At 45.3% G+C, this 23,269-nt stretch overlaps 1 protein-coding gene across 1 annotated transcript in view; it reads right to left on the bottom strand.

The window, feature by feature from the left end:
* LOC149302678 (bone morphogenetic protein 6-like) overlaps positions 1–22,876 on the bottom strand; it is an 81,931-nt gene extending 59,055 nt beyond the window's left edge. Inside the window, exon 1 of the mRNA XM_089482245.1 lies at positions 22,420–22,876. Within this exon, the coding sequence (XP_089338371.1) occupies positions 22,420–22,876 (457 nt within the window). The remainder of the gene's footprint in view (positions 1–22,419) is intronic.
* Between the last annotated feature and the right edge of the window lie 393 nt (positions 22,877–23,269).

Below are 23,269 nucleotides of genomic sequence, written 5' to 3'. Positions count from 1 at the left end.
TGTCTAGTTTTCAAAAATATATGGTTTTGTTGGGCACACTGAAATGGCCCGGCTCAAAGATGTACCAAATAGGGCATGGGCAGTGGATCCCCAAATGCCAAAGTTCAACATTGAAAAATGTGCATGCCCCAAATGTGGCCCTTTTGCCCCCAAACAGCCTGGCAAAATCATTCATGTGAGGTATCGCTGTACTCAGGAGATGTTGCTAAACACATATTGGGGTGTTTTTTAATAGTGACATATACCAGAACCTGTTTATTTATACCTAAAGTAAAATGTGTGTGAAAAAACAAATGCAAAAAAATTACTACCATAAAGTTTGACAAAGGCTGATGGTAGAATAAGTGCTTGGAAAGGGTTAAAATACCAGCATTTGGAATACCCTGGGCTGTCTAGTTTTCAAAAATATATGACGGGGTAAAATTGATGGGGTAAATTGCATTGGCCGGCTTCAAAGATACCCGAAATGGCACATGGGGGGAAGAGTTACCAGATTTGGAAAAAATGGCTTTGAAATAGCAAAACGCTACCTGTACTTATTGCTCCATAACGTGCAGAAAAAAGCAAAAAAACATAAAAACATTGGGTATTTCTAAACTCAGGACAAATAGTAGAATCTATTTAGCAGGTTTTATTATTACCTTTTATAGATGAGTAAAAGATTTTTCAACTAAAAGTTAGAAACAGTCATTTTTTTCTAAATTTTTCACCATATTTTATACTTTTTTTAATAGTAAATAATATGATACAATCAAAACAATGTCATCTAAAGAAAGCCCTTCTTGTCCTGAAAAAAACAATATCTAATGTGTGTGGGTTCAGTAAACGGGAAAGAAGAAAATTACAGCTAAACACGAGCAGCGCAGAAATGTTAAAACGGCCATTGTCACGAAGGGTACAAAAAGTAAAATCAGCCTTTGTCACGAAGGGGTTAACGCCAGACTGGTTCTAGAAAGTATATAAGGTGTGCATAAATATATTTTGGCCCTTTGAGTAAAATCCAGGCACATTGGATTTTTCCGGATAAAATGGCATCCTAGTGAGATGGTATTTAAGTGAGTGATAGACTGCACTCTGGAAAAGCACTCAGTGTTCGCACATAATTTACTTTGGATATCTTCTGTTTTTCTGTATTACAGAATAGGCGCGACAGTATTACATTCAGTGGCATGAATGCATTGCTTGGTATGAGTTTTCTAATGGCCACTGAGAAGTGTAGACACCGTTAACCCTTTTACTGTAATCTAAATAGGGGCATTTGAAACCGGATAAAATTAACCCTACTAGGTGTAAATATTTGTTTATTATACTATATAGCATAGAGTCGATGATTCGACCTAACCCTAATTGGCTTCCATCAAGGTGATTAATGCATTGCTTGCAATTGCATGACCTGTCTAAAATCAGCTACTTAGGCATAGAAATAAGACACTGACTGCTAAAAAAAAAGATTCAGTGAGATCTGTACAAAAAAGCTAATTTTTGATGATAAAAATGGATCTAGAAAACTGGGGACAGGTAAAACTAAAACACAGCACATATGCAGAAGAGCCTAAATACACTTTAACACATAAAGGATGTTCATTACCGAATAGTATAGTTTAGTAAATATGTGTATCATTTAATTAAATATAAATAATATAAATAGTAATTCCTATAATTAATAATTGTCTGGATTTGATTTATTTTATAAAATACAGTGGTGCCAGCATTCCAAGGATTTATACCTAGAGTATTTGGCAACCGGGGTGGAACCTGTATGTAGAACCCTCCCACACACACACAAAAAAAAATGTTGGCAAGAATATTTCACAAATTTGTAAACTGTATGTCAACTGGAAAAAATTGAAATCTGAAAAAATTTATTATTAACGTAGAAATAAATTATATAAGTTTAAATAAATAAAATTTACTTAACAGATATGGTACAGCATAACTCCAGTTACTATATACTGAGCCAGAAATTGACGGTATTGCAGCATAACCCCTTTCACTATACGGTAAGTCAGACTTTGACGTGGTAGGCCTCTCTCCCTATTACAGCCTCCTCATGCCACCGCTGGACCTAAAACAGCCTGGCTGTGCCACCTCTGCCCCTGAAGCAGCCTGCCTGTGCCACTGCTGCCCCTAAAACAGCCTGCCTGTGCCGCAGCTGCCCCTAAAACAGCCTGCCTGTGCCACCACTGCCCCTAAAACAGCCTGCCTGTGCCACCTCTGCCCCTAAAACAGCCTGCCTGTGCCATCTGCCCTGAAGCAGCCTGGTTGAGCCACCTGTGCCCCTGAAGCAGCCTGGCTGTGTCCCCTGAAGCAGCCTGGTTGTGCCACCCCTGCCTCTGAAACAGCCTGCTCCTGCCACCTCTGCCCCTCGTAACAGCCTGCTTGTCCCATTTCTGCCCTGTAAACAACCTGCCTGTCCCATTTCTGTCCCCCTGAAGCAGCCTGCTTGTGCCACCTTTGCCCCTGACGCAACCTGCCTGTGCCACCTCTGCCCCTCTAAACAGCCTGCCTGTCCCATTCCTTCCCCTAAACACTTACTCAATTCATTCATTAAATCTCCCATTCACTCTCCCGCCCCCCCCTTACCTCTCTTGCAGATCACTGGTCCGGGGGCCAGCCAACCATCGCTGAGGCTGCGCGGACATCTATGCGGCCCTGTGGCCGCCTGACGCGGACCAGCAGCTTACTGCTGTGGCTCCCGCGCACTGTGTGAAGAAACTCTTTCCCCGCCCAGGTTCCTCCTTCCCCTGTGCAAGAAAAGAGTTTCCTCATACACTGTGCGTGACCGATGCGACACCCCTCTGATGAGTAGCCCCCTGGGCGCACCGCCCCCCTTTAGGTACGCTACTGTTGAAAATCATTTACTGTACTAGCTAAAAGGGTATTTCCTTAATTGTCATCAGAGCTACATGCTAGCAGCGGAAAAGCCAATTTGATTTTTCTACTTGCAAAAATGTTGCAAAATTAAGATGGCGCTTGTTACCACTTTTAAAGAGTGAAACAATCTCCTTTTTAACTTTGCAAGAAAGTTGAGAAATTAATTTTTTCCCGTTGTTTTCACCAATGAAGATGAATGCAATTCTGCTGGTATGAACCCCTAAGGCCGATTTAGGAACAGCAGCATATTCTAGCCTAGGTGACTGTAGGTGCACTGCTGCTTAATAGGTCAGCTACAAGATCTCTGTTCTCTTTAGCAATTACACTATAGAGGACTGTTGCCAAATTGGTGCAGCCTCCATAGCATGCAATAAAAGGCACTGTATATCTTTAAAACTCAGAGTGCCAGTAATGTCATACCCTGGTGCTCTGCAGCGAGAACTGTGTCTGCAGAAGGGTGGCTGCATAATTTCCCTAGTCATGGTAAATATGCCACTGATTAGAGAAAAACCCTCTTTGCTAGCATAGTAAAAGAAAGGGTTTTAAAAATAACCACTGAAAATCTAGCACATCGGGGTAAAAAAAAGGGTTTAAGAAAGGGTTTAAGCGGGCTGGCATCCTTGAAAAAAACCTAGATCCTGCTGATATGCAGTGATTGTGAAGTTACAGGTGTCTCCTTCACTTTTCCCCAATAAAATAATGTAAACTAAAAAGAAAAAAACTTCAACTTCAAACATATTTAGACTGAATGATGATGAGCGTGCACCAGAAGTGGGGAAAAATGTTAGCATAATTATGGAAATGTTTATTTTCTACCTAAATTTTGTTTCTCAATACCATATTCATGGAATTTAACCCATTCTTATGTGTGCCTTTTAGACTTGTGCAATCAGACCAAAAACTATGCAAATTTTCTGTTCTGTTTTGGTCCATTCATTTTCAGAACACAAATTATCTTTCTTGCAATTTCAGTTCAGATGAATTCTGAGCACTCTCTTGATTTGGAAATTCACTCATTCACTCTCTCAAACTCACTCTCTTACACTCTCGCTCACACTCCCTCTCTTTCAATATCTGTTGGAATATCTGAAAATGAAGCAGACCCTCCACCATTTTTTGTTAAATTTCATGGGCTCATTCACATTCTCTCACACTCTCATTCACTCTCTCTCTCTGAATGCCTCCCTACCTTCTCCGCCAACCCTTCCGCGTCTCACAGCTCTGCTTCTTCTTTATCATCTTCTTGTTGTCTCTTTTGTCTTTCGTCTTCTTGCACTATCTGCATCTCTGTAGAGATGACCTCCCAGTGAACATCCGCAAAAATGGCGGTGCTTTCGGTGACATCTTTTCCAACGATTTGAGGAATGAGGGAGAGGGTATGGAAGCTCAGCCATTTTGCCTGAAAATGCCCTCTTGTGAATATCCACAAAAATGGTGGAGCTTTTGGTTACATTCACTTCCCAATTCGAGGATGTCATTGGAAGCATCTCATTTTTTGGGGACGTTCATAAGGTAGTCATGTCCACGGAAGATAGAAGAACAAGAAGATGAAGAGAATGCTAGAGAAGAAGCATAACTGCAAGACATGGAAGCAAAAGCAGCTGGAGAAGGTAGGGGGACATTCAGAGAGCATGAGCGAGAGAGTAAATAAGAGTGTGAGAGAGTGATAGAGAACAAATGAGCAGGAAACTGAATTTGTTGCCTGAAAAAACTAAGGGAAAAATGTGTCCAAATCATTTTTGGTCTACTCCTACAACCGCTTCTGTGTCTCAACTTTTTGTTCTCAGAAAGAGAAGTGTATAAAAGCTTCCCTTTTCTCTTCGGACCTGTCTGCACCTGGTGTAGTACTGCCATAACAGGACGAGGGCTTCACCCTGTCACGGAACTATACCAGGCCAGGAGAAGTGGAACAACGGAAACAAAAGAAAGAAGATAATGCAGAGAATAAGAAGCAGGGTGAAAGAAAATCTGAGATGTGGAGAAGGTGGTAAGACATTGACAGAGAAGGTTAGAGTGCATGTGAGAGCGAGTAAAAACCAAATGAAATACAAATGAAAATTCAAAGCTCTCTGTTTCCTTTAATGTGTTTCTTTGGGGCCCCTCCTCCTTTTCAAACATTTGTATGAATTTGTGAATTTAACACAATTTGTTAAAATTAAAATTCATATAAATCCAAATTCAAAAGTCTAGCTTCTATCTCAAGTAAGCAAGTTTTTTTTTGTTTTTGAAGAATGTATATTAGAGTACTTTAATATACATTCTTTCTTAGTAGGGCTGTCAGCGACAGCAAGAAAAAAACGTGCAAATGAGAACAATAAAGTTGGTGCAGCTGAGTCCAAAAATACTAATCAGCATTTTGAGACATCTGGTATTGGTGTTGCAAGAGATATTTTGTGCTTGTTTTTAGTTTTTATATTTATTTTTGGATGTTTGAATCTTCCTAGAAAATATGTTTTTTGCAATATGCTTATTGAGTTAAAAGTAACGAGTACTTGGAACACTCCAGTAACAATTGTCTAGTGTGCTTTCCACTATATATAAAAACAACATTTATTGTACTTGATTAAAGTAGCTTTGTTGCTCTATGGAAAATATTTTATGATTCCTTGTAGTCAGAATAGTGCTGGTTCTTTCTGGCCTGGGGTTCAAGTACACCTGAACACTCCCGTAACATACACTTGAGCACATGGACACTTACACACACTCAAATTTACCCACATACACCCACATATTATCACACATTACCATACCTCACTTCACACATCACCACACCCTTTCCTTGCCAAGCTCTTCTTGTAGCTGCTCATACATTTGTGATATTACCTTGGGGTCATTTAATATTGCAGTAGATGACCCCATTGAACTCCCATCTCCGTGGGTTTGACTGGCCCGGGGAAAATCGCCCCCCTGCCCACTCAGCCAGCCAATTTAATCTTAGGGAAGTCCATTTTAGGGAGTGTGTGAAAACAAAATGCAAATAATGTAAATAACAAACTGACAGAATTAAGAATGGCCAACACTTAACACATTTCCCTATAGTAAGTACTGTGGGCAACACATGTTAGGCTAGAGTCCTTAATGTTGTTTTCATCAGCCCCAAATTAAGCCACATCCCCATGCATTAGCTTAATATTTTCTGTGTGTAGTGGCGCATGCATTCTTTAGTTATTGGAGTTGGAGAATGAGACCTCTCTCCCTGGTTTTCCTTCTATCGTTGGCTGCCTCTACTGAAACTATGAGCCATAACTTTTCGAACTCATGCTCAGTAGCGCTCATATGGGTACTATTTCACATCTTCCTGCGCAGAGAGCTGGGATATGACTTAGCTCTGTATTAGTTCACGTAGTAATGATAGGAGTACAACTGGGCCTAGACTAGACTGTCTCTTTGCCATTATCTTCTTTTCAATGCCCCAGTGTGCATATTTGGTGCATGTCTGCTATGCCTCACGCAAGAGGTAGGTATTCTATCAAATGCAACAGGCAGTTGTTAACATTAAATACTATGTCTGATTTTACTCAATCCTTGTGACACAAGCAATTGATTAGTTTATAAGTCCAACTCACACTCAAAGAGTTAACGACAGTATAAAGCACAAAACAGACAGCCTATCTGAATGACCAGCTTTTCAAAAATATAGAACTGCAGCTGCATTATTTAGCTTTACTTGAGGATGTCAACAACATGGGTATCGTGTGAGCAAGATGTGATACGATCTGAAACCAGAAACCAAATCTAATATATAAAGCAGGAAACATTACGATAATGTAATCTCTGGCATAGAGGTCATCACCCTCTGATACTCCAGTGAAAAGGAAGGTCAGCATCTGTCTTCTGTTCAGCAGTTTTCTTATCAGTAGGGACCTGGGAAAAAATTGCCTGCATAGTATGTGCAAATCCGAATATAATTTGAATCACATTGAGAGCCACTCCATCCAGTCTGCAACTCTTTATAAATCCCTATATTTTTCAAACATACATATTGCTGTACATTACAGATTTAGAATCGGTTCCTGAAAGGAAAAGCCCCAGCATTTAATGTTGTAATATAATGTTTTCAGGCAGCTGCATATAAACCGTGTGTATGTGTTCAAGTTGTGTTATCTTAGCCCTGATCTTTATACAGTGTTTTGGTGAAACAAATAGAATGGCTCTGTCTCAATCACCCAGCCAGACACTCTGGCTAAGCAAAGTCTATTGAGGAACTGACTTCATTAGCATTGTCATAAACAATTATAAAGAGGTGTGGTATTTGAGCAGGGAAAATTACCCAAAGGCAAACTAAAATAATTTAAACTAAATGTACACCGGATTTATATCAATGCAAAACCACTTTATACAGCACTGTATTTTATGTGTAAGGGGATTTTTTCCATGTGGCTTCCCTGTGAAGTGTGGTATACAGTTTACAGTCTGGCGATACTCTTTCCATATCTGCATGAAAGACACATGGAGATATTGTCAAATTGCCGTGCATGTGGTTTTTCAAGATGTGCAGTCTTATTTTCCAGCATTATAGGCTGCAATTAATAACCACAGATACTGTAAGTTAAAGGTATATGACATCATCATTTTGGACCTGTGGGTAGTCCAAACACTTTGAAGCTTTTGCAATAAAGATTCACACCTTAATTTACTATGTAGCATACTATGCTTTTCCATCCTGCAAAGAGAAGATAGCCAAGATGTGTTATTTGCAGATAAGTTGTAATGTTCCCAAACTATTTGCTCAGCAGGGCTGGTTGACTCCTGTATGTCTGTACCTGGATAGTGCCCATAAATCTGTCTAATTAATTTGTGACTGACCTAAGTATTTCTCCCACATCTAAGGTTACGCTTAAGCTTTCCAAAATGCTCTATGGAGAACTTATGTAGAATCCAGAAACAGCAATCTTCCTAAAATGATGAAAACTACATAAAACTATAAAAAAAAAAAGTTATCATGCTAAATATAGCATTTAAAAAGGATGCCCTGACCTTTTTCATGACACAATTGTTCCCTCATATCCTGTTCTACAGAGCTAGAGGCAAATAACTTGTAATCTATGCCACTCCGGCCAGCAGAGATCAGTACGCAGCTCCCGGTGTTCTTGCTCAGAAGGCACTGCAGAGGCCGTGGGAGCATACTCTACAGATTTCTGCAGGCTGAAGTTGAACCCTACAGTTAAATCTCTATGTAAACAAAAGTGAACAGGATTTTAAGTAGCTACTTAGATTATGTATTCCCCCCAGAGAGAGATGATCTTGCTTGCAGTGTGATCCAAAATGTACTTCAGTACGTCGGATAATTTTGCAAGCCTGCACTACGTTCATGGGCGTAGGAACCGGGGGGGACGGGGGGGATAGATCCCCCCCAGTAACTCATGCGGGGGGGACCGATAATTAAGAAATCCCCCCCAGGGCCAGGGCAACCGATCTTACACGGTCCGCACCTCGAGCCCTGCTACTTACCTGTGGGAGGGTCTTCTGTACTGCACAGAGGAACCGGAACCCAGCAGAGTTCACATGACATTACATCACATCCTCTGTGCAGTACCAGAGAACGCAGAGGGAGGCCGCGCCCTCTGCTGAAGGCTGTGAGCGGCATCGAGGAGCTGCAGTGCAGGTAAGGGGGTGGGGAGGGTGTTTGAATGAGTGTGTGTGATTGAGGGAATGAATCTGTGAATTAATGAGTGTGTGTGTGATAGAATGGATGTGTAAGTGCTGGAACCTAGGCATGATTGGACTATGATTGATGTTAGCAATCACACTCCTATCATGCCAAGTCAGCCAGTACATGCTGAAACATAGCTAGCTGCCCCCCTTGTGTATTGATGCTGCCAGCAGTATGGGGTCTGCACATCACTTACAGCCACCCTGTACCAGCATGTACTGGCTGACTTGGCATGATAGGTGTGTGATTGCTAACAGCAATCACAGTCCCATCATGCCTAGGTTACAGCATTTACTGGTTGGATGTGTAAGTGCTGGAACCTAGGCAAGATGGGACTGTGATTGCTGTTAGCAATCACACTCCTATCATGCCAAGTCAGCCAGTACATGCTGAAACCTAGCTAGCTGCCCCCCTTGTGTATTGATGCTGCCAGCAGTATGGGGTCTGCACATCACTTACAGCCACCCTGTACCAGCATGTACTGGCTGACTTGGCATGATAGGAGTGTGATTGCTAACAGCAATCACAGTCCCATCATGCCTAGGTTACAGCATTTACTGGTTGGATGTGTAAGTGCTGGAACCTAGGCAAGATGGGACTGTGATTGCTGTTAGCAATCACACTCCTATCATGCCAAGTCAGCCAGTACATGCTGAAACATAGCTAGCTGCACCCCTTGTGTATTGATGCTGCCAGCAGTATGGGGTCTGCACATCACTTACAGCCACCCTGTACCAGAATGTACTGGCTTGGCTGCCTGGGTATGATAGGAGTGTGATTGCTGTTAGCAATCACACTCCTATCATGCCAAGTCATATTGCTAATTTTTTTTGTCCAATTGTGGTGTGTTACCTACTTTTATTAAAAATGTGAGTTTTTATTATTATTTTTAAAAGTTGGGGGTCATTTTCGGTTTTGGCTAAGTGAACCGTGAATGTTTTGGTCCAGAATTTTCATTTTGGTGCATCCCTAGAATAAATAGAACAATTTCATTTTTAATTATCCTGAATTTGTAGTCACAAAACTTTCTAGGCCCAGAAATCAGTGAGAGGAAAAGTAAAGGTTTTGTGTCATTAACTTTATTTTAATCTGCATATTTTATTAAAGGCCATATTTTCTCACAGTGAAAAATGAGTGTGGCCCTCGCACGTATACAATTCTGATGAAGTGGCCCACTGCAGAAAAACCTTGGACACCCCTGGGGTAGACAGTGAGAAGGGGGGGGTAGGGAGAGGGTAGCTAGTGAGAAGGGGGGATAGGGAGAGGGTAGCTAGTGAGAAGGGGGGGTAGGGAGAGGGTAGCTAGTGTGAAGGGGGTGGTAGGGAGAGGCTAGCTAGTGAGAAGGGGGCGATAGGGAGAGGGTAGCTACTGAGAAGGGAGGGTAGGGAGAGGGTAGCTAGTGAGAAGGGAGGGTAGGGAGGGGGGCAGATAGTAAGAAAGTGTGAGAGGGGGTAGATAGTGTGTGAGAAAGTGGGGATCTGATGGGGGAAAATGCTGTCCCCCCCAGATTTTTAGGGGTTCCTACGCCCATGACTACGTTATCAGCCATTCTCTGCCCACTAGGCATGCTATTAAGCTTCGCGTGTTCGTGGATCATCGTTTTAACGTTGTGCATTTGCGAATATTAACATGGTGCTAACAAAGGGTTGCCAAGTCACCCATTTTCTAGGACACCTATACATTTCATTTGTTGCTATTTGCCCTGCAGTATGTGTGATGTATAACTATAAGTAAATGGTTCCTTTTCTGTACGTTTATACATTCCATGTAGTGCATGGCAGCAAATTTCATGTGTAAGTCAGCAAAATGTGAAACGTATGTGTGTCTGTCACGGGGTCAGGGAGAGAGGAAGGATCCTACTATGCAGATAAGCACTGTAGAGAAGTCCAGTATACAGTCCGTAATCAAAAGGGCAAAGGCAGGCAGCGGTGTCAAACGTATCCGAGGTCGAGGCAGGCAGGATAGGAGCAAAACGGTTAAACAGGTCCGAGGTCGTGGGCAGGCAGCAGGAATCGTAGTCAAAAAACAGGCAATGGTCGGTACACAAGGAAATCGAGATAATATGGAGTAATCAGCACACCCAGAAAGCAAAACACTTTGAACGGGTGACTACAGGAGAGAAAAGTGGTGTTTAAATAGGTGAGTGATTACCAACAGCTGTGCAGCGTATTCTACGTACGTTGCGTACGCCGCGTACGCTGCACAGGCTGCATAGGCTGCGTACGCTGCGTATTTTGCGTACGCTGCGTAGATTGCGTACGCTGCGGTACGCCAGATGCGGACCTACGCCGCGTCCTACCCGCGCCCACGCCGCGTCCTACCCGCGCCCCCTTCGGCACGCGCGGGGGACGCGCCGGCGCGTCCACGGACAGTAGACGCGACCCTAACCGACGAGGAGGAGGTGGGACCGCGACACCGCCGTGTGTGCCGGGCGGGGACCTCCGCGGAGTAGTCGGGACCAGGCGTGGCAGCCCTGGCGTCAGAGGTAGGGACGGCGGCGCGCGTGACAGTACCCCCCCCCACCAGGAGCGCGTCCCGAGCGAGACGGAGCCGGACGAAGAGGGTAGAGCGCGTGGTACCGCGCGACACGAAGAGGAGCATGAACGAAGCGAGCAGGCTCCCACGTCCGCTCCTCAGGACCGTACCCCTTCCAAGCCACGAGATACTGAAGGCCGTTACGAACCCAACGGGAATCAAGGATCCTGTCAACAATGTATTCCTCACGACCCTGGACGTCGAGCGGGGCCGGAGGCAGCAGAGAGACGTGGAAGGACCGTGGAATCCGCATGGTAGGTGGCAAGGCAAGGGACACCGTCACGTCGTTAAGCTTGGCACGAATGCGGAAAGGGCCAATAAAATGAGGCCCCAGGGTCCGGGAAGGTTGCCGCAAACGAATGTGTCGCGTGGATAACCAGACACGGTCGCCCACTTGATAGTCCGGAGGCGGAGTCCTCTTGGCGTCAGCAAAGCGTTTATAGCGAAGCTGGGCCTTCAAGAGGACCTCCCGGAGTTTCTTCCAGTGATCGTCCATGTCAGATACACGTTTGTCGACCGCGGGTACCGTGGAGGAGGAACGAGAAGATGGAGGAGGCAGTATGATAGGGTGATAGCCCAAGGCAGCAAAAAACGGGGTACATCCAAGGGACTCATGCAGGGAGCCATTATAGGTCATCTCTGCGAGCGGCAGGAGAGACGACCAACTGTTTTGGCTGTCTTTGCTGAACATTCGCAGGTATTGTTTGAGTGTTTGGTTAGTCTTTTCGGCTTGTCCATTGGTCTGCGGATGATAGGCAGTCGATAAGTGGAGCTGTATTCCGAGTCTCAGACAGAGATGTCTCCAATAGCGGGAGATGAATTGGGTACCGCGATCGGACACCATGTGGAGCGGAAGACCGTGAAGACAGACGATCTGTTTGAGAAAAACATCGGCGAGTTGCGAAGAAGATGGCAGGCGTGGTAAAGCGACGAAATGAGCTTGCTTAGAGAAACGGTCGACGACCACCAAGATAGTCGTGTTACCCTGCGATTTGGGGAGATCCATGATGAAGTCCATTGACACGTGTGTCCAGGGAACCGTGGGAACGGGAAGAGGATGCAGGAGACCTTGAGGTCGATGCCGAGAGGTTTTCTGGCAAGCACAGGTGTGACAGGCGGCAAGGTAAGTTCGGACGTCTCTGGTGAGTGATGGCCACCAGAACGACCTGCGGACGCGGTACTCTGTCTTCCGGAATCCTGAATGACCAGCGAGGAGAGTCTTATGTCCCCAGTGAAGAACATCCGTACGAAGACCGGGAGGAACGTAGAGACGTCCCGGAGGAGGACGTTCAGAAGACGGGATGGCCCTTTGGGACATGCGGATCCTGCTCATCATGCGTATGGACAGACCGGCAACCAGACGTGCGGATGGGATGATGGGCTCGTTGATGTGCTGATCCCTGTGGCTCTCGTGTTGTCTAGAGAGGGCATGTAAGGTTTGTCTTACCAGAAGGAATCCGATATGCAGGACTGGAACACACTTGCTCAAAAACAGAACACACGCAAGGGGCCTGGTGAGGATAACAGGGCACTTGGTGGTGTAACTGTAAGCACGAGTGGTCAGAGGGCAACCGTTTAGCAGACCAGGGTCGGGACGCCAGAGGTAAACGTAGTCGGGTCGGATAGCCAAGGTCAGGATGCCAGAGGTACACGTAGTCGGGTTGGATAGCCAAGGTCAGGATGCCAGAGGTACACGTAGTAGCAGGGAGAGCCAGGGTCAGGAAACCAGAGAAACACAGGAAGCCGTTTAGCAGACCAGGGTCGGATACCGGGAGAACAGGAACAAGATATATATATATAGGATACGGGAGGAGCTCACGTAATACGGACAGAACCAGTATAACTGAGCACTGTGGATACTGTGCTCGAGGTTTAAATAGCCCGGGGGGGCGTTCCCCGACGTCCGGGACGTGATCGCGTCCTGCGTCGCCATAGCGACGCAGCGGAATCCAGCCGGCGGTCAGCTTCATGAATATTCATGAAGCGGCCGCGTGCACGAGCGGCTGCTTAAAGCTCCAGTCTGCGGTGCCGGCGTTTCTGCCGGGGAGGAGAAGAGGACGGCCGGGAGCTGCTTAAGGTAGGTGCCTTACAGGGCATCAGCTTTGACGTTTTTGGAGCCTGGTCTGTAGGTGATGTAGTAATTGAACCGGTTAAAAAATAGCGACCACCGTGCTTGTCGAGGGCTTAATCTCTTGGCGCTCTCGATATATAGCAGGTTCTTGTGGTCTGTTAGGATGACCACGGGTTGTTCTGTACCCTCTAGTAGGTGGCGCCACTCCTCGAGTGCCATTTTGATGGCTAGGAGTTCGCGGTTACCGACGTCGTAATTCCGTTCGGCTGCGGAGAAACCCTTGGAAAAGAAGGCACAGGGATGGTATTTCGTGGTTAGATCATGACGTTGTGATAGAACAGCCCCTGCCCCGGTTTCGGATGCATCTACTTCCAGGAGAAACTGGTAGGATCCGGCCGACGTAATAGAGGAGCTGAGACAAAGGCTTGTTTTAGCTTTTCGAACGCCCGACAGGCGTGTGAGGACCACTGAGATGGATCGGCTCCGTTTTTCGTCAAGGCGGTAATAGGGGCTGCAATGGCAGCGTAGTTTCTGATGAAACGCCTGTAATAATTGGCAAATCCCAGGAACCTTTGGACGGCTTTGAGAGTGCTAGGGAGGGGCCAGGCAGTGATGGCCTCGAGTTTGGCAGGATCCATGTGAAGCCCCTCGGAGGAGACGATATAACCCAGGAAGGGCAGACGGGTTTGCTCGAATATGCATTTCTCAGCCTTGGCGTACAACCCGTTCTCCCTTAACCTTTGTAGGACAGCTCGTAGGTGGCGTCGATGTGTCTCGAGTGTTGGAGAATACACGAGAATATCGTCCAAGTACACAATGACGTGAGATAAGAGCATGTCCCTGAAGACGTCATTAATGAAGGACTGGAACACGGCTGGAGCGTTGCACAACCCGAAGGGCATGACTTTATATTCATAGTGCCCGAAGCGGGTGTTGAAGGCCGTTTTCCATTCATCCCCGGACTTGACACGGATCAAATTGTAGGCACCCCTGAGGTCTAGCTTCGTAAAATACTTGGCTCCTTTCAGGAGGTCGTAGATCTCCGTGATGAGAGGAAGTGGGTACCTGTTCTTGATGGTGATACGGTTCAACCCCCTATAATCGATGCATGGCCGTAGGGAACCCTCCTTTTTGGCCACAAAGAAAAAACCGGCACCAGCAGGAGAGGAGGATGGGCGGATGAAGCCTTTATCCAGGCTTTCTTGAATGTATCGCTCCAGGGCTTTGTTCTCCGGTTCGGAGAGGGGATAAGTACGTCCCCGCGGCGGATCGGTTCCAGGCAACAGATCGATAGCACAATCGTAGGACCGGTGCGGTGGTAGCCTCTCCGCATCCTTTTTGGAGAATACATCCAGATAGTCCCAGTAGTGTCTCGGTACTAGGGTCTTGGGATCTGTGGGTGTGATTTCGAGGACGAGATTGAGTCGTCGACAGGGCAGGACACAGTCCTCTTGACAGTGGTTGCTCCACGCTAGTATGTCTCCTTTTACCCAATCGATGTGTGGGTTGTGCTGTTGCAGCCATGGATGTCCCAAGATTAGTGGGGCATGAGGAGACTGAATTATCTCGAACGTGAGCTGTTCCTGGTGGGTTACCCCTACCAGTAGGGTCAGAGGCATGGTTTCTTGTGTCACGAGTCCTGATCCCAGAAGGGAGCCGTCAACGGAAGCGACCAGGGAGGGAGCTGTCTTGCTCCGAAGAGGTAGGCGGTGTTCCTTCGCCCACTGGTGATCCATGAATATGCCCGCAGCCCCGGAATCTATGAAGGCGCGGGTGGCTACCACTTGTTCCTCCCAACGAATGGAGACGGGCACCGTCAGGCGTGTGGCGGGAGGAGAAGAAAAAGGACGTGTGCTTAGGGTGCCTTCTCCGGTGCAACCTAAGCGTTGTCTTTTACTGGTTTGTTGGGACAGGAGGGCAACAGGTGGTCAGCTTGACCGCAGTATAGACAGAGCCTCTGTGTCCGTCTGTGTTTCTTTTCGGCCTCCGTGAGGTGGCGCACTGTCCCTATCTCCATGGGTTCGTCGACCACAAAGGAGGAAGAGGAGGCAGCCGGAGGCCTTGTGTAGCCGGAGGCGAGTGGTCCTGGTCTTTTTCCACGGGCGTGTTCGTTCGCCCTTTCCTGGATTCGTTTGTCCACTCGGAGACAAAGAGCTATGAGATCCTCGAGATCTGCGGGGTTATCATGGAAGACGAGGGCGTCTTTGACTTTCTCGTTGAGGCCTCGTCGGTAGGCGGCTTTGAGAGCGCCCTCCTCCCAGTTGGTCTCATGGGCCAGGGTGCGAAACTCCACCGTATACTGTGTCAAGGTTTTGCGGCCTTGCTGGATGTCAAGCAGTGAAGACTCTGCTGTTTCCTTACGACCTGGCGCATCGAACACAGTCCGTACGGCTTCCATGAAAGCGGGACAGTCCTCAAGGAGATAGGAATCCTGCTCCACGAGGGGAGAAGCCCACAGTAAGGCATCACCTTTGAGCAGCGAAATGATGAACGAGACCCTTTTGGAGGATGTCTGGAACGCCTGGGGGTGGTTTCGGAAGTGGAGCATGCATTGATTAAGGAAGCCACGGCATTCCTTCGGATCCCCAGAATACTTGTCTGACAGAGGGAGCCTGGCAACAGAACCTGTGTCCTCGTGCTGAGCGTCTCTGTGATGGGGTGGACCCACGGTTGGGAGAGACGTCAAAGAACGCAACAAGTCCGTCATGGCATCCACCTTCTGTTCCAGGGACTGCAGCTGGGTAGCCTGCGCCGCCATACGCTGGTCCTGGAGGTCTTGGCGTGCTTGCAACCGCGCCATATCCGCGGGATCCATGTTATGACCCGTTCAAAATTGTCACGGGGTCAGGGAGAGAGGAAGGATCCTACTATGCAGATAAGCACTGTAGAGAAGTCCAGTATACAGTCCGTAATCAAAAGGGCAAAGGCAGGCAGCGGTGTCAAACGTATCCGAGGTCGAGGCAGGCAGGATAGGAGCAAAACGGTTAAACAGGTCCGAGGTCGTGGGCAGGCAGCAGGAATCGTAGTCAAAAAACAGGCAATGGTCGGTACACAAGGAAATCGAGATAATATGGAGTAATCAGCACACCCAGAAAGCAAAACACTTTGAACGGGTGACTACAGGAGAGAAAAGTGGTGTTTAAATAGGTGAGTGATTACCAACAGCTGTGCAGCGTATTCTACGTACGTTGCGTACGTTGCGTACGCCGCGTACGCTGCACAGGCTGCATAGGCTGCGTACGCTGCGTATTTTGCGTACGCTGCGGTACGCCAGATGCAGACCTACGCCGCGTCCTACCCGCGCCCCCTTCGGCCGGCGCGTCCACGGACAGTAGACGCGACCCTAACCGACGAGGAGGAGGTGGGACCGCGACACCGCCGTGTGTGCCCGGCGGGGACCTCCGCGGAGTAGTCGGGACCAGGCGTGGCAGCCCTGGCGTCAGAGGTAGGGACGGCGGCGCGCGTGACAGTGTCCTGGAAAAAAAATGCCTCGAGAATGCAGTGAAATATTGAAAAGAAGAGTCTTTAATTCGGCTGTAAAAGCTAACTATTGTCACCTAACCCCTTTAGCTGTGGACATTTAAAAATTACATCATGCATGGAAGCAATCATTTGAAGCATCCTTGAAAATGAATTTTCCTAAAATCCTACAGGTGTGAACATTATTCAAAATCATTATTACATTGACTCTAATGTAAAATGTCTATATCTGTTTTATTACCGAATGAAAAAATTGAGAATCCTTCCGGCATGCTTATAATCCTTATTTTTTATCTGCCTAATTGCAATAATCCCAGTAATCTATGACAACAATATAACTTGACCCATATAGGTCTGGTCCAGTAGATCAGTAGGACATGGAAGAACAATACTGGGATGTAATTTTATGTGTATGTAAGACTGATTGCAAGGAAATATGGATAAATAAATAAAAAAAATTTGACTTGCACCTCAGTCACAATACATGCAAAAATTCACTCACATGGCAACACTTAATTCTCTTTAGTTTAACCCTACCACAATAAAAGAGTATTTTCTGAATGTACATGCTGTGATGTATAACACATTAGTGAACAGTTTAAGCTGTTACTGACCCATTGTTATTATATACTAGATCAGTAAGTACTGGCATTCATTAGACTTACCCATGTACAGAAAATGACAATTTTTGTCTCTCTAATTTTTTTGCACCTAGAAACAACCCTGACATTTGATGGCTGGAAGGAGGAAAGGCATTTCGCTAAACACATTGTCCTTAATATTCAACTTACTCTTTAACCACTTTTCTCCCTTTCCAGGGAAGCCTAATTATCCAATAGGGAGATCTACCCCTGGTTACGTGACAAAGATGCTGCCGACCTCCAACCTACTCTCCTTAATATAGATTTAGCCTGCCTAAAACAGAATACACCACTGCATGGTAGCCATTAAAGAGGTTATTTTACATAAACTACTTATAATGTGTACATGCTATTTTATAATCAATGCAACTGTTTTTGCTTTGGTTTAGTGAAATAATAATAAGAAGCATATTGACAACAATGCAGATTTGAGAAATCCTCTTCCAAACTTATTGAAAAACAAACCTAACTTTCCATCACTTCAGGGGCAACTCTCAAGGCTCTGTTTCCCTGAAACACTTCTAAAACAGACTCTAATAACCACACTCTGCCTCAGACCTCATGAATGCTGAGCATAAATCTACTAACAGTCAGGTGTGATGGTGATATTGTAAAAACATCACTTCACCATGGCATAGAATTAGTACTGGAATTAGTACTGCGTGGCTTTTTTCATTTGATGATGTGTCAAACTGAAATGTAGTTGAAGCAGATTCATGCATCAATGTGTCAAACAGGATTAGACTAATTGATGTGTTACTTGGATGGTGCTACACAGTTTGGTTTAGGTGAGACATGACTTTATGGAGAACTCCAGTGAGGTGAAATTAATAAGCTTAGCCTTGCATGTTTTCCATTGTATGTAGGACTACTGTTCCATCTTCTATCATCAGCCATCCAGGAGCACCTTGAGGTTCTCTGAAGTTTCAAATCAAACATAAGTGTACATTTTAGTATCACTGAACCTGGGAGGGGTGCAAGGCAACAACTGACCAAAAAAGAACACTAAAGGCTCTTCTTGCATTAGCCAAAAAAACATTTTGATGAACCCCAAGACATTTGGCATAATATTCTGTGGACTGATGAGTGAAAAGTGGAACTTTTTGGAAGACATCTCGGATAAAGCTAACTCGACATTCCACAATAATGAAATCATAACAATAGTCAAACACGGTGGTGGTAGTGTGATGGTCTGAGGCTGCTTTGCAGCTGGTGGACCTGGTGAATTGCCATAATCGATGGAACCTGCTCTCTACCAGAAAATCCTGAAGGGAAATGTTCGGCCACCAGTTTGTGACCTAAAGCTCAAGGGCAGTTGGGTTATGCAGCAGGGGCAAATACTTTTTCACAACATTGTATATACAATGACTCTTAATATACGTCACAGGTGACCAAACTTAATACTAAGCACACTATTTGCTAGGTAAGATCTTGAGTAATAAAGCTCTGATAAAAATTATTTTTCTTTTTACAAAATATCATTTTCATTGAGACTAACCCAAGATAAGCATGGAGACACCTGTAAAGTGGAGTGTGTGTGCTATGTCGTGTTTACTAGGCACTGGGATTTGCTGGGGAAATATGACAATTCTAGCCTTCCAAACCTTATGTGTCCAAACACAACTGCTTTTCTGCTCAGGCTACAGGGTTTTCCTTGGAATATTTCCTATATACAGTGAAGGAAAAATTATTTGATCCCCTGGTGAATTTGTACGTTTGCCCACTGACAAAGACATGATCAGTCTATAAAGAGACAGAAAAACAACAAAAAATCCAGAATAACGCATTTCAAAAAAGTTATAAATTGATTTGCATTTTACTTTGTGAAATAAGTATTTGACCGCTTTGCAGAACATGACTTAGTATTTGGTGGCAAACCCTTGTTGTCAATTACAGAGGACAGACTTTCTTGTAGTTGGCCACCAGGTTTGCACACATCTCAGGTGGGATTTTGTCGCACTCTTCTTTACAGATCCTCTCCAAGTCATTAAGGTTTCAAGGCTGACGTTCAATTTTTCAATGATTTTCAATGCCCGGCTGAGGGAAGGAGGTTCTCACCCAAGATTTGACCGTACATGACCCCATCCATCGTCCCTGATACGGTGAAGTTGTCCTGTCACCTTAGCAGAAAAACACTCCCAAAGCATAATGTTTCTACCTCCATGTTTGACAGTGGGGATGGTGTTCTTGGGGTCATAGGCAGCATTCCTCCTCCTCCAAACACAGCAAGTTGAGTTGATGCCAAATAGCTCGATTTTGGTCTCATCTGACCACAACACTTTTACCCAGTTCTCCTCTCAATCATCCAGAAGTTCATTGGCAAACTTCAGACGGGCCTGTACATGTGCTTTCTTGAACAGGGGTGCTTTGCGGGAGCTGCAGGATTTCAGTCCTTCACGGTGTAGTGTGTTACCAATTGTTTCCTTGGTGACTATGGTCCCAGATGCCTTGAGATCCCTGACAAGATCCTCTTATATAGTTCTGGGCTGATTCCTCACTGTTCTCATGATCATTGAAACTCCACGAGGTGAGATCTTGCATGGAGCCCCAGACCAAGGGAGATTGACAGTTATTTTGTGTTTCTTCCATTAGCGAATAATCGCACCAACTGTTGTCACCTTCTTACCAAGCTGCTTGGTGATGGTCTTGTAGCCCATTCCAGCCTTGTGTAGGTCTACAATCTTGTCCCTGACATCCTTGGACAGCTCTTTCTCTTGGCCATGGTGGAGAGTTTGGAATGTGATTGATTGATTGCTTCTATGGACAGGTGTCTTTTATACAGGTAACAAGCTGAGATTAAGAGCACTCCCTTTAAGAGAGTGTTCCTAATCTAAGTTTGTTACCTGTATAAAAGACACCTGGGAGCTAGACATTTTGCTGATTGATATGGGATCAAATACTTATTTCACTAAGTAAAAATGCATATTATGGGGCAGAGTGGCATATATGGAGGTATAAGGCATTCCAGGAGGCAGAGTGGCATTAAGGGAGTTAAAAGGCATTGTATAGAGCACTCTGCCTCCAGAAATGCCTTATACCCCTATATGCCACTCTGGCATTTAGGGGGTTAAAATGCATATTATGGGGCAGAGTGGCATATACGGAGGTATAAGGCATTTCAGGAGGCAGAGTGCTCTATTAAATGCCCCCTTAACGCCACTCTGCCTCCTGAAATGCCTTATACCTCCCTATATGCCACTCTGCCCCATAATATGCCTTTTAACCCCCTAAGTGCCAAAGTGGCATATAGGGGTATAAGGCATTCCAGAAATGCCCTATGCCCCCATTTAACACACACACGCACACACACACACTTACCGGTGCTTCCAATTTCCTGCTGTATTGCCGGTGCAGCGGGTTGACGTCTCCTTCCGCTACACCCGCGGGGAACTCTGATCTCTGACATTTGGGGAAGGTATGCGCGACGGACGCAGACAACCCCCGCTGCCAACTCCACCTCCTTCCGGCTGCACCGGACGTTGTGTACGCGGATCGCGTAGACGTCAACCCGCTGCCCCGGCAATACAGCAGGAAGCACCGGTAAGTGTGTGGGGGGGTGTTAAATGGGGGGGGAGACAGGAGGATCCAGGTCCCCTGCAGCGGTGCGGGGGATCTGGATCTTAGTCTCATAATCAGACCTCTATTTGAGGTCTGATTAGAAGACGACCCCGATTAGAAGACGAGGGGTATTTTTCAGAGCATTTGCTCTGAAAAAAACCTCGTCTTATAATCGAGCAAATACGGTATATACCAGGGACACAGTAATTCTAAAAACTGACAGGCCAGAAACAACATGATAATACTGAATTTTAAAAAACTGTCAACCATGTTAAGGTTTCTGCATGGAAAAAAACAAAGGGTTTTCAAACTATGAGACATTTAGAGTTCCTTAGTGACGCAAATATGGTTCTACAAACTTAAAAACCAAAGTTAGTACCGGCAATGATACAAGGTGGCAACAAACATGAGAATTCATGTACATGCAGGGAAGGGCTGGTACCATTTACCAAGGTGGGAAATTCCTTCAATGTGGCCCAGTCATAAAGTAGGCTAAAGTACGTTTGGGGGATATGCATTCAACACATAAAGGGACTTAGAAAGGATTCGGTCAATGATAATACATACGTCCTAAAGCCATTGTTACTGGAAAAACCCTGGTGGCTCTATGCAAAGCAAGTAAAAGACACAATAAAGCTTCAGGAAGTGCCCCAAAATCTTTGAATCACATCAGCCCAGGGGCCAATTGCTCCCCTGCCCGTTCTCCCCTGAAAACAGGGGCATGGGCTGCTGTCCCATTTGGATTTTATTTGCTTCTAATCCCCTTAACCATTCTTTAATTTAAACTGAAAGAAACTCACAGATACATTTATAAGTACCAAAAGTGTTTAGGTTTCAGAGAATTATTTATTAAACTTTACAGAAACCGGAGGAGGGCAAAATATAAATAGTTATTATTAAGTATATCTGTAACTTTCATTTTCTATTTAGAAAAATAAGCACTAACTACACAATTTCTCTGGAAACTTTATATTTCTGGCTAAGCTAAAAAAGTCAACAATTTCTATGAAGAAAAAAGCCAACTACTCAATTTCCACAGATGTCCAAAAAGGTTCCCTGCTGAGATTAATAAAACAAATTACACGCCTGTAACCTCTAATATCTATAATCCAAACTCTAGATTCACTATTTGAGAGTTTTTCTGGAAGACATAACCTTCAATTAACAGTATTTACACATGCATCCTGTCTTTTCTAAGTCATTCAAGATTAACCCTTTTCAACATCATTCTAGTTGAAGCAGGGAATCCTCAGGAATGACCCAACTTTTGCAATCTTCATTTGGCACCAAATAAACTTGTATTTGCTTGTGTAATAGTGTACAATTGCCTCAGGGTCATCAACCCAAGATTGCAGTATCATCTCCATGCAAATGATGTTGTAACTTTCTGTTTTTCCAAATTGTTTTACTTCTACAGAGCCCAACAGAACTATGGACCATATCTACAGGACTTCACATAAAACACCTGGAACACAAAATATAAGCCTGGAATACTACAGAAAATCAGTTCAATATAATTGTTAGACTTTAAGGTAACTTCAACATTCTTATAAACCCTTAGAAACCAGATATGCTAACATCCCAAGAGGTGCATCTAGGTAACTCACCCAGGTTGACGAAGCTCATGACCATGTCCGCATCGTTGAGGAATGTACTGTCCTGAAAGCTGCTGTGGGGAGAACTCAGGAGGCTTTTGACCTTCAGTTGGTGACTGTATGGTGTTGATCTCTGTATCCAACCTTTAGTGTCTATTGCTTGTTCCTGGCCAGACATGGCATTGTACAGATCCAGCATGAATAGAGGAGCCGAGTTGAGTTTCCCTGCCTGGTTCTGTTTGGAGAGGTTAAGTCCATGCACCGGTCTAGGTCTGTGGGGCAGACCAAGGAGGGAGAGAATCTCTTTCTGCATCTCCCTCTTTTCGTGGCTCTTCAGACGCCTGTACACGAATCCACTGTCCATGTTGGATCTCCTGCTGCTGTCCACAAGCGTCCCCAGAGTCAGGGACAACAGCAAGGAGCAGGAGACCAAGAGCAACCCTAGGAAAGGCAGTGATGCCCTCTGCATACTCCCTACCAAAAAACACGTGCACCTAGCACCAAGATCCGTCCCACCCCTGCCGCACTTCGGTTCCTAGGGGCACAAGTGGAATTCCTAAGCATACATGTCTGAAAAATAATTACCACCAATGGATTTCAGATTGATAGAGTTGTCTCATCAGACCTTTAAATGATTAGTATGCCACCTGTCTCTTGTTAGCCTGTATAGATATACCTGTGGAGTCTCCCAGTGAGCCAGTTTTTCCAGCAACCTTTATGGTATGTCTGTATTCCAGTTCAGATGTGGGCATGTCAAATTTCCCCTTTGCCCAAAACACTCATCATCTCTTCAGCACAGCAACACATTCATGTGTGTCACCCTTGCAGGTCACCAAGGCTTAGTTTCTGGTTGAGGGCAGGG

Source organism: Sceloporus occidentalis, unplaced genomic scaffold (assembly GCF_023333645.1).
Source record: "Sceloporus occidentalis isolate IW3139 unplaced genomic scaffold, rSceOcc1.0.p SCAF_18, whole genome shotgun sequence".
Taxonomy (NCBI): domain Eukaryota; kingdom Metazoa; phylum Chordata; class Lepidosauria; order Squamata; family Phrynosomatidae; genus Sceloporus; species Sceloporus occidentalis.
The sequence above is the reverse complement of the archived record's forward strand: the minus strand, read 5'-3'. Positions and strand labels throughout refer to the sequence as shown.